Source organism: Lampris incognitus, chromosome 19 (assembly GCF_029633865.1).
Source record: "Lampris incognitus isolate fLamInc1 chromosome 19, fLamInc1.hap2, whole genome shotgun sequence".
NCBI classification, from domain to species: domain Eukaryota; kingdom Metazoa; phylum Chordata; class Actinopteri; order Lampriformes; family Lampridae; genus Lampris; species Lampris incognitus.
Window position 1 is genome coordinate 20,024,948 of NC_079229.1, and position 12,621 is coordinate 20,037,568.

Genomic DNA, 12,621 nt, shown 5'->3' on the forward strand with positions numbered 1-12,621 from the left:
TGGCTATGAGGTGAAAATTGCAATATGCACTTGGATAACTGTTTACAAATTCACACCACAACAGCAGTCAAGAAGTCCAACTTTCCATTTAGGATAATAAAGCAGCAATTGATTTATCTTTCTTGCAGAGTGTGCTGACTTTTGAGGATATGCCTGGAGGAGAAAAATCAAGTGAAGCAAGAACTTTTACTTTACAGGTTCAGTGTAAACAGACAAAACACAAGCAGAGATGAATTAAACACAAAGTTGTGCATTCATTAAAATGTATACTGTGTGATATCCCCTCTGTATCTTTTCCACTTCGTGTCTAATCTAGCATCAAACCGAGGAATAATCAGGGCTGGTGCAACAGTGATTTACAGCTGAAGCACGGTTGTCTGAGTCCCACAGCTTCACCTGACAGAGCGGTGATGAGAAACAAAAGCCTGTCTCATCTTTCCTTTTTGCTGGAAGGAGGCAGAGATGCCGTATTTGATGCGGTACTCTTTGGGGCACTTTTTCTTTAAAGGTGGCCCCAATTAAAACCAGCAATGGGGAGGGGGAGAGCTGTCCCAGAGATGCCTCAACAGCAGGGTTTCATGATCTGAGAAAGTATTTTTAGAGGTCATCTTTTTCTTGATCACTGCTTGGCCTCAAAACAGCCAGTTCTGATTCTGAACTTGCGTTAACTTAATAAGTGTCTTGTTGTCTTCGGGATGAATTTCACCCAAGAGCTCAGCTTAGCCGGCAGGGGAAGGTTGGCTACAGTAAACACAGAGAGAATCTCTGTTGCCTCATCTGATCAGCTATGTAATGATGAAATTACAATGCATCACAAAGTGGGGATCACACACACACACACACACACACACACACACACACACACACACACACACACACACACACACACACACACACACACACACACACAGCAGCAGCAGCAACAGCAGCATTTTGTTCCTAAGAAAATGATCTGTTCATTGACAACAAATATGACCTTATCCGATCTCGTCACACATGTTAAAGGCAAAATAATTTAGTAAATCATACCACTGCAAGTTACTCCCCATTTATTAGGATAGACATATTTAGTTAGTGTCATTACAGCACTATTGGTCCAGTCAGCATTGACTCACAAATGGCCTCTTCAGCCAATCAGTCTGCAAGCTACTATATATCAACCACACACCAGTGAGTCTTCTTCTTCTTCTTCTTCTTCTTTGGCTGCTCCCGTTAGGGGTCGCCACAGCGAGATCATCCATTTCCATCTCTTCCTGTCCTCTGCATTTTCCTTGTCACGCCAACCACCTGCATGTCCTCCCTCACCACATCCATAAACCTCCTCTTTGCCCTTCCTCTTTTCCTCTTCCCTGGCAGCCCCATATTCAGCATCCTTCTCCCAATATACCCAGCATCTCTCCTCCACACATGTCCAAGCCATCTCAATCTTGTCTCTCTTGCTTTGTCCCCAAACTGTCCAACCTGAGCTGTCCCTCTAATATACTCGTTCCTAATCCTGTCCTTCTTCATCACTCCCAATGAAAATCTTAGCATCTTCAACTCTGCCACCTCCAGCTCTGCCTCCCGTCTTTTCGTCGGTGCCACTGTCTCCAAACCATATAACATAGCTGCTCTCACAACCATCTTGTAAACCTTCCCTTTAACTCTTGCTGGTACCCTTCTGTTGCAAATCACTCCTGACACTCTTCTCCACCCACTCCACCCTGCCTGCACTCTCTTCTTCACCTCTCCTGCACTCCCCATTACTTTGAATATCTCACCCCAAGCATTTAAATTCATCCACCTTCGTCACCTCTTCTGCTTGCATCCTCACCATTTCACTGTCCTCCCTCTCATCCACAAATATGTATTCTGTCTTGCTCCTACTGACTTTCATTCATCTTCTCCCCAATCCATACCTCCACCTCTCCAGGCTCTCCTCAACCTGCTCCCTACTCTCTCTACAGATCACAATGTCATCCACGAACATTACCTTCAACCCTTCAAACATGGCACTGATATGAGAAAAAAATGCAAATTGCCAACAGCTCCCTGGCCTGGTGTTATGACTTTCATTACCGGTTACACTGTCTTATCATACAGGATTTGATAGGCAAAATGGCTTCAAGACGTTAATGCAGTGTGTTTGCATTCACAGGCCACATGAGTACTAATACAGACAATATAAAACCTTGGACAAACGCTTACGTGTGGCAAGAGCCATCTGGTTAAAGAGGGGTTTTGATGGGTTCTGCCCTCCCTTCCTGAGTGTAGACGACACTGATACATGCAGAAAACAGACACTAAAAACCTTCTCTTTAAAATCAAATTCACAAAACTCAGGAACAGGCCACAAGTCGGCCTACTTAACAACCAGCCTTCCCCGTCATGCCGTGGTGTCGGTGCAGCCACACGTCTGTGCAGGCTGAACTCAGAAACTCAAACAACTTTCCTTCCATGGTAAAGCAATAGGACTGGTCTTGTATATTTAGATCCTCAGAGAATTGATTTAGATAGTCTAGAAACTTCGGTAGTATAGTCCATATACTCGAAGTGATGGAGGATCACGAAATTGTTCAAACATGCAAACCCAAAGAACCTCTCTTTACTGTTGGGGATTTCTGAAATGTATTACCCTCACCAAAATAAATAAAAATGGTCCATTGGACCCGGGTATAGCCGCATCGTTAGAGAGACCGTCCTGAAAATAGATCAAGAGATTGCTGGTGTTTCCACGAAGAGCACCCATTGTGGTGCAGTACAGTAGACTGCAGACTCTATTTTTCAGATCTGTAACATGGCAGGTAGAGAAACACAATGCCTTCTGGCAATGAGGCAGTCCAAAGAATACAGGCTGGTTTTAAGGCAGCGGGAGGCAGTGTGCTAACCCACCACACTCACACACACACACACACACACACGATGTTTCCCTTCTTTCATTTAGTTTACTCCCTCCCCTCTAGTGAAAACAAACAGCAAGCACTTTGTAACAGCAGACTGCTGTGCAATATGAATGACGATCACACACACACACACACACACACACACACACACACACACTTGTCTCCCTGCCATCCCCCAGCAGGTGCCATGTTGCCCAGCTGATAGCATAGTGGGCATCTGCTGGGCACCCGAAAGAGAGACCACAAGAAAGGGGAGGGACGGGCTGTCGGGGGGGGGGCAAGTTGTCAAACTAGACAAAGAGCAGAAGAACAGGGAGTACGGAGTGAAGGGAGGGCAGTGAGAAGTGTGTTTACAAGCTCCCTGTATTTACAAGTGTGTGCACGTGTATTTGTGTGTTGATGTGCTCATGCTCTCGTGCGCAAGCTTTTGTACATGCGTGGGCATATGTGTATGCATGAACGAGAGGAAAAGAGAGAGAGAGAGAGAGAGAGAGAGTACGTGAGTGAGAAACGAGTGAATTCACACCAACATGGTGCAATCTAGAGGCACTGACTCATTCCTGACTCCAACACCAGTATATCAGTGCAACCCCGTATCTACCCTCCAAGTGAAACAGACGCAGCCGAGATGCAATAGTAACCACAATAAAAGAGACTTTCACTCTGCGTCTCTTTGGTATAGATGGATACACCCAGTCTGCATCATATTATTGTCTTGCAGAAAGTCTTTTCTCTCAGAGAATGCACAGAAAATGTCCGACACTGGGACTTTGCCGATACGTGATAATGCCTTGACGTTACGAGTCGCTGTTAAAAACCATACTGTTTGGGCAGGTTTACTGCAGGTCACTAAGGATCAGCGCTGTAAAAATTTCAAATCAAGTTCTCTTTATGGAAGAGCGGCAGCCTGGCAAGCATGTGAAAGAAACGGTGGAATCTCTGCAGCCGGGATTACTTTCATCCGTGCAGCAATTTGACAAGGCACGGGAAAACAATATCACCGCCACAACATGCGTAAAATTAGACAAATCCAATCGGTACAACACTACACCTCGAGCCTTCCAGTGGCTTGTGGGAAACGGCTTTGTTGAGATACACCTGGCACCCTAATCCATGCACGCCTGTCATGTGGGTGTGCATGTTTGCATCTATATCAGCAGTTGGGTTCATCTTCTGAAAAATGCCTCCTCTGCTCAACACGCTGGAGATCAAGGCTTCTGCAGCGCTGAGCCAGGTTCATCAAGCTACCGGCAGGCACACAAGTGTTTTAGCATTGAATTTCAGAGTTGGAGATGTTTAAATATTTTATTTATCAACAACTCCAACATGCTCTTAGACAGGAGAGACTCTCATTGGAGTATGTGAGAGGAATGGAGGTACCACCCACGCACACACACACAAATCTTTCACTGGCATGCCAGCCAGTCTTCTACCTGAGCAAAAAACCTGGTTTACTGGGCACAAATGCTAGTTATGTCAGATTCTGTGATTTGGTAAATGCGACAGTTCCGTGTAAATGGCTGTGTTCACCAGTGTCTCTGATCGCTAGTAACAAGGGAATAATCTGTCCTCAAGTCTGTGATGTAACACAAACACAGAGCTGAAATGTGAGTTGGAAAAGAGGGAAAGATGGCGGCGTAAGTACGAGTGATTGATTCTCAATTGTGAGATCATTTGAATGTTAAAGCTCAAACGAATATTTCTGGTGCCCGAAGCCTGTCCTCCCATTCACTGTCAATGGAGCAACCCCTAGTTGTGAAAGTGTGCAAGCATAGTGGTGCATCGGTCTCTGGTGTTGAGAGAGTTGTGTACAGTGCTAGACATGCATTTCAAATGTTGCATCGTGAATAACTTAAAATACGCAGTGATGATTTTCAGAAGATCCATTTGATTCAAACGTTGGTTTTGTTGAGGATTTGCAGTTGCAATCAATTAAAACGCATAGCAACGCTGTTTCTTAAGTGGGTCGAACTGTGGTGCAGATCAGCACGATGAAAAAATAGATGTCCCAGGTCCCCAAGCTATTTCCCAGAACAAACAAACAAACAAACTTTGGAGTGCAATAGAGCAAAATATTGGCACCACTTCAAACTATGACACCCATAACAGGATCTGAAGTACTTGGTATTGGTTTATCCTTGTCAATAAAACAGGATGACATGATTTCAGGATGGACGAGAGGAGTGAAGAGTGGCTGAAATACGAATGGATAATTTCATCTTCTCTCTCCTCTGGAAGAGAGAAGATGAAACACACACAGCGGGATATGTATGTGTGTGTGAGAGAGAGAGAGAGAGAGAGAGAGAGAGAGAGAGAGAGAGAGAGAGAGAGAGAGAGAGAGAGAGAGAGAGAGAGAGAGAGAGAGAGAGAGAGAGAGAGAGAGAGAGAGAGAGAGAGAGAGAGAGAGAGAGAGAGAGAGAGAGAGAGAGAGAGAGAGAGAGAGAGAGATTGGGGGGGGAGTGGTTGCCTTGGTGATGAAGTGTTTGCGCTTTGGCTGTAGATTCATAATGCCCTCTCCGGAGGACAGTGGCTCTCAGGGCTCTAATTGGATGGAGCCTCCTCTGGGGATCTCCAAACAAGCAACGACACTGAACTGAAAGAAGGCTAGCAAACAAAGAAACAGGTAGCAGAGAAAACATAAGAAGAGGGGTAGACACAGAGCTGTCACAGTACACGGGGCCAGAGACTTACAGGGGTCACGGTGTAGATATCAGAGTGGGTTACAAACCTTGAGAGACACGGAGAATACGACAGCCAGTGAGCTGCCAATAATCCACATGGGAAGAATTTCAACACATGACTGGCAAATGACAGATTCAGAAATATCAGATTGAACATTTCACAGGGGTCTCAGCCCCCCCCCCCATAAACATGCACAGGGCAAACAGAAATCACATATTCAAACTTGTTTTGTGTTGGCTAAATGTGAATTCCTCACAGGTTAGACTCTAATCTGTTCCTCCAAAGGAATAGATGAACGAGTTTCGAAAATCCATACGCACAAACCAACATGCTACGGCAAGGTCATCCTTTTAAATTGTTAACTTCACATGTAAGCAGAAATCATGCCCCCACTTCCCTATATATTGATCAACTTCACGCTAAACAACCTCGGCCTCTTGTACACTTACATCCAACCACTCAATAAATAGCTCCATTTATATGCATGTAAAGTCAGCAGAAGCATAGCCTCCATTAAAGGGGAAACTTTGAGAGAAATCTGGCTTTCCAGGGTAGAAGATAACAATTAACTGGGTTTATTTGGCAATGCTTACATACGAAAAAATTTTTTTTTAAATACCCAGAGCAGGCAACATCGCAGGCTAACCAATAGTCTAAGAAAAGTTTCATCACAGTGAAATACTACTTAAATATGATGAGCTCCAATGCAAATGTGGCACAGTTGCTTACACATAAAAAAAGATAAATTGAACTAAATGATAAACATTACCTATATGGCGTCTTAAAGCTACAGTCTGAAGATTTACATGCAGACAAATGCCCTTTTTGATGCTTTTCATCACTAGCATATTCAAGACATTATGAATATTCAAATCATGAAGGCCTTTGTACCGTAGCTGCTCATTTTAATGGTTAGTGTCAGGTAGGACCCTCCGGGGGGAAAATAATACAGCACATTATATTTTAAGTCTTAATTAACCATAGCAGCTAAATGCAGGAGAATACGGCAGGTCACAGTAGGTTTGAAGAAGAGGCAACGTTGTTGTGGCTTGTAAGTAGATGTGGAAGATAAAGCTCACAGAAGGTCTTCACCCCCAGATACTACAACAGCAACAGCTAAAACTCAAGTTCAACCTTTTTTCTTTTTTGTATAACAGTGGGGAAGGCACTGACACAAAAGTACAGAAGGTCACCAATGGGTCACCAATGGTCTGGTCACACACTAATATATTCCACCTAAACTATCAGTAAAATACAAAGCATTCCAGGCTGTCTCCCCGCCTGCCACCCAATGACTGCGGGGACAGGCTCCATCATCCCCGCGACCCTGACAGCAGGATACGCGGTTTGGATAATGGATGGATGGATGGTTTAACGGTTAAACCACCCCTTTAACCAACCTTCTGCATCGTGCCGTGGACATTGTACAGAAAACCACACCACGGCTACTGCCTTGCGTTTTATCCGGATGCGGACGGGGCCTTCTGCCCGTACTCTGCGATCATTTCGTCCGTGTTTTGGCCACATTTTCTGACAGCTCCTGGTTACGGACGAAACGGAGCAGTACCACCGGAAGTCGTGGGGGCAGTGTAGCCAATAGTTCTTGCGAGACCGGCGAGACACGACGAAGACATTTAAAAGATGGCAGAAGTCATAGGGGAGGAGTTGTGCGAGTTGGTGAGAAAGTTTAAACTTATCTATGATGTATTTAATGGCCCCACAGACCACAGCCGTGTACAACGCTTGCTTTTGCCTCTTTTTTAACTGGTTCATTATAACGACCTCCGCCGCTGTCGCCGTGTTTGTTGTTATCAGAAACTCTTGATTGTGAACTGCCCTCTAGTGGATGTATTGCTGAATAGCCATGCTAAAGGACGCACGGGAGTGTGTGGGCAATGACGGTTACAACGTTTTTTTGTTTGTTTGTATTTTTTTGGTACAACGTTTGAAATGGACGTATTTATTTTCGTACGTAAAGGGCGCATACATGAGCCTTAACACTTGCCTCTCAGCTACAGTCGACACAGGAGGTGTGGGGTAAAGTTTCAGCAATCTGGGGTAATGTATATGCCGTGTGGTTTAGGAAGCAGGTCAGAGGAAGGTTCAAATGCTGTAGGTTCTCAAATTAAACCAACAAACCATAATTTAGCTATGTTTCATCTTTGAATAACCCCCAACTCGCTGCAATTTGAAGACAGAACAGGTTTATCACACGGGGGGGGGGGGGGGGGACACACGATTCATTTAGCTTGATAAGAAAAGGTAATGAGTTTTGGAACCAAAGAGTTTTTTTTCAAATCCAGGTCAGTAAAAAACGTTCAGAACCACTAATGTAAGATTAATCCTTGCCTCTGTCGTATAGATGCACTCTGCATGTCAATTATTCAACTTTAAATTACTTTATTTGGCTTCATACGCTACCTTATTTCCACAAAATACTGTTCTAATGACAGTTTTATTGTTGTTTTTGTTTTTTGTGTGCACTTTCCTGAACCAAACCCACCCACATAAACATCGATTGGGCTTTGAACCCTGTGAAGGATGAAGTGCTCAAGTGAAAAAAAGCCACAGGGATGGTGAAGTGCCTGAAAGGGCCCTCTTCTCATTGACTACCGAACAAATTCAACATAATATAACAAAAGCCGGTTATAATCAGAGAACTTGAGCATTAGATTCCACTTGGCTGTTTTCCCTACATGAAAACCATGGCATGAACAGACATCCTTTCCTAACAGCTCCCCACTCTTGGAAATTATTTTACCTGCAGCAAATTATTTTACTTACAATCCATGTGTTGACCCAAAAAAATGTCCTGTACTGGTGATTCAAAATGTCTGCCCCTGATCCTTCAGCTGAAACGGAATGCAGTAATGCAGAATGGCTAATGCCGTTGGTAGCTGCTACCAATTTTTCTTACCATTCCCCAGTTTCAAATCACGATGCCACTTTGGCACTGAGAGGAATTTTGAAAACAAAGATGCCACTTAAAGCCATTTTTATTAACTGCTGGACCAGGGGCCATACGTATGGGAAATTGTGAGAGGAAAGCAACATGTTTGTCATCAGAGACTAGTATCAAATTATGGAGAATTACCACGACGATAGGGGTGTTAGTAATGGGCTATGTAAACTTTTTTTTTGTTCATATGTGTTGCTTCAATGGGCATTTAAACCCTGGTTTTATGCTCTACCTATTGAATTGCACAAGAAAAGCAACAGGTGCAGATTAGATAAAAATTGATTTTTTTTCTCTCCCTGAACCTCGCTTCCATATCGTCATTTTATCAGTCCCTGAGGGAAATTATCGGAATCAGGGTTCAAAGTGTAATTTAGCTTAATTGAAACTGCTCATTGCTTCAGCGTGACTTTAAAAAGCTTAAATTATTAAATATACAACATTTGCTTCCTCATCGTTCTCCCTCTCCCATCATCATCCTCTTCATCAGCCCTCAGGCTGGCTTTCTGTATGAAGACTGTGTGTTGCTGTGGTTGGATGTCTGTGGTTCGTGCCTCCAAGCCTGCCACTTTTGAAGTCTAGTCACACAGCGTGGGCAGATAGAGGGATGGAAAAAAAAACGTGAATGCTTTCCATCAAAGATAACACCGCTGCAGGGACAGTGAGGACAAAATGAGACCTTTCGACTTTGCAGCGTTGAAAAGCACACATATATACGTATCTTGCTCTTGGGGATTATGAAAAATTCAGTATCTTGGATGGACTGTTTGGGCTGTAAGTAACCGCTTACTGAAGTCGACTGGTGGAAAAATGGTTTTGTTTTTTTGTTTTCCCCAGTGCAGACAAAACAAAATACACAACTGTGAGCAGCAGACGTTAATTTAGGTTTGAATATTGGCGATTATTTTAAATATATATATATATATACAATACTGCATCCAGTGAGGTAGGTAAGACTGTTTGCACATCAAACTCAAAGCCTATCATGATTTTCAATAGTCTATTAAACTGTTTCAATTGAAAACAGTCAGGATGGGAGCATACTGGGAGGAAACTGGGAGCATACTGGGAGCACACTGGGAGGATACTGGGAGCACACTGGGAGCATACTGGGAGCATACTGGGAGGACACTGGAAGCACACTGGGAGCATACTGGGAGCACACTGGGTGAGAATGGACACAAAAACTATGATGGCCTTAGTCTATGGCACGACAGTGTTGTCTAATGGCCTACATTGTTATTTTTTCCTTCTTACGCTTTTGCAAGCAACTTGTAACCTCATCCAACCCGCGTAGCTGGTGTGTGAATCTTGAAGTGACCAATCCAGTAAAGCTCACTTTATGCGTGGAAGTTTGCAAATTGCTTAATTATATCAGCTGTCGCCTCTCAAAAAAAATGTGATGTTTTCAATCCACCAAAAAGACTAAACGGGGTTAAAAACTGGTAATATAACAGTCTCAAACAACTACAGCTCCCCGGGATGTGATGGTGTGCTCCATCCATCCTAGCAAATAAAAGGATGCTCATTTAAGCGAACAAGGTTGGTTAGGCTCACAACGGAGGCAGCGTGTGATGTGTGAGGGAGCGAATCAAGTTTGGAAAAAATTAAAAAAAAGGCGAAGGGCTAACATGTCGCACAAATCAGATAAAAAAATAAACTGTCTTACATTGGCTGTCAAATTTCCTTATGATGGTGTCGAGGAAGGTGTTCTGCGGAGCGACGTGACCCCTCCGGACCGGCATCTTCGCTGCTGCGGCGGCGGCGGCGGCGGCGGCGGCGACCTTTCGGACTCCCTGCGACTTGTTAACGTGGAGCCACGGCTGCGTTTCAAACAGGCGGCGCTGTCTTCATGTGGACACCCGGGGCCACGCGGCGGTAATCCTGGGTCAAACTCCCCCCCCTCCCAAGTTTCTTCAGAGAGAGAGAGAGAGAGAGAGAGAGAGAGATAGGGTTTGATAACGGCGGATCTCCGGCGGAGAGGAGAGCGTCTTGTGGTGAAAGAGGCGCACCTCAGGCGGCTCTGCAGGAGCTTCAGAGGAGCAGCTCCCAGCCTCCAGGCTGAGGGGAGAAGCGACGGGAGAGTCTGTTTCAGTCAAATGTTGACTTTTCCTCTCAAGCCTGTGAGAGCGCGGCCGCCCGGTCACCCCTCACTACTACTACTACAGTCCGCTCCGGAGAAGGGGAGTGGGCGATCTTCCCGAGGAGCTTCGTTTGAGCCATAGTTTGAGCGCCGTGCGTGCGTCTTTTTTTTCTCTCTCCTTCCTATAAATTATTTATTTATTATTATTATTTATTTATCATCCTCCTCTTTCACAGCAGTCTTCAGAAGCAGGAACAGAAGTTTGACAAAAGCAAGAAAACAGCGGAGCTGCTGTGTCCGAGGTCTCTGCGCGTGTGTATGTATGTGTGTGTATGTTGGTGTGTGTGTGTGGGTGTGTTGGTGTTGAGTCCGCGCTCTCTCTCTCGCTCTCCTTTGGATGACTTCAGCTCACCGGCGCTGCCTTGCGACTGGCTGCGCCCTCTTTAACCCTTTCCTGCAACAACCCAGAGATTTTTTTTTTCTCCTGACGGGCACAAATAAAATGCAGCGTCAGCAAACCACTCGTACGGCACCCGTTTAAAGCTTAAATCCGTAATTTTGTTCTTCATGATATAAATATTATTATTGTTGTATTTATATTTTCTATATTATTTTATCCAGTCAGGTCAGATGAGAGCCTATGCTAACTGGCATCTTTGCCATGGCTGGAGACAGTCCATATGCTACTTCCGGTTGGGTCAAACGCTGACGTATAGGTGCGGAGTTCCAAACAGAAAGAGGAGGGAAACATGACAATATGGCGACGCTTCTGCTGGTCAGATAATCTGTTCTACAGCCATTATCACATCAGAACAGTCTGACATAGTTTGTAGTAGGTTAAATAGATCGCCTGTGTGGGAACCAAGGCTGGACAGTAATTCAACTTCATCGTTTATTGCGTTTCAGTGGTATATTGTATGGGGATTGACTGTAGCCATTTGGGATTTTGTGGCCCAAATGAGGCCTAACGTTAATGAGAAGCTAGCTGGCACCTCAAATTCCTCACAAACTGTGGTCTGGTGTATCAGAGGAGGCACTAATTGAAAGGTTTTGGCTTGATGTTTTACATACGTATGTACGCAGATATTGGGATATGCATTTATCCTATAAATGTTCCTTTGATAGCAGTGATCATCTTTATTCTCTCATGGGGACTGTTAGCGCTGAGCTGGTAGCACACAGGCGACACTGCATGGCTGCTTCTGCTTCGTGGTTCCCGCTGCCAGACGGAGGGACGGGTCGAGGAAAATCACGGATTTCAGCTTTAAATTAGCCTTCGCGCGCAATTGCGGAGGAAGGTTTGACAGTCCAGTTGATCTTGCACGTGACAGATACTAAAAGAAGAAGAAGAATGTGGCGCCTGAACCGAAGACTTATACCGGGACACCTGCTCTGAAACAGGGAAACAGGTGACTGCGGTCAAATGGCTCGAGGGCCTATTATAATAGGAGGGCAGGTGCGAAGCTTATCATATCTGGGCAAAATATTGAAATTGGCACACTATACAGACCTGCTCCAGCTGTTCTCTCCTTTGCTCTCTCTCTCTCGCTCCCTGTATATATATACATACATATATATGTATATATATATCTCCGCTTGCGGAAATTCTGCGGTGCTGCTCTTGTTTGTTTCGGGGTTGGTTGGGGGGATTCACTCTTGGCTGCCATGTGTGTTACAGGCAGGCCGCCAGCTACGTCACGGCTGGGAGGGAGCGGCGTGTGTGCGGTGGGGGTCCCCCCTGACATCACGACGACGCAGACGCAGAGAGGAGCGCTCTTCGGTCACCTCGCTGGCTGCCGCCGCTCGCTAGACACCCCAGATTTGGCACGACTGATACGAGCACCTTATTCTCAGAGAGTCGCTCCTATTTATAGCTCACGTTTATTCTGGGGTTTCGTCTCTCTTGTGTGTTTTTTTCTTTTGTAGGACAAGTGGAAAATCTCTATTCAAATTCGTGATACAGACATGGGTTACTACAGTGTCGCGTGATCGACCCCCCCCCTTCTAGTGCGCCTTTC

At 44.9% G+C, this 12,621-nt stretch overlaps 1 protein-coding gene across 1 annotated transcript in view; it reads right to left on the minus strand.

The window, feature by feature from the left end:
- Positions 1-10,265, minus strand: part of kcnh2b (potassium voltage-gated channel, subfamily H (eag-related), member 2b) — a 353,732-nt gene extending 343,467 nt beyond the window's left edge. Inside the window, exon 1 of the mRNA XM_056299819.1 lies at positions 10,190-10,265. Within this exon, the coding sequence (XP_056155794.1) occupies positions 10,190-10,265 (76 nt within the window). The remainder of the gene's footprint in view (positions 1-10,189) is intronic.
- Positions 10,266-12,621: the final 2,356 nt, after the last annotated feature.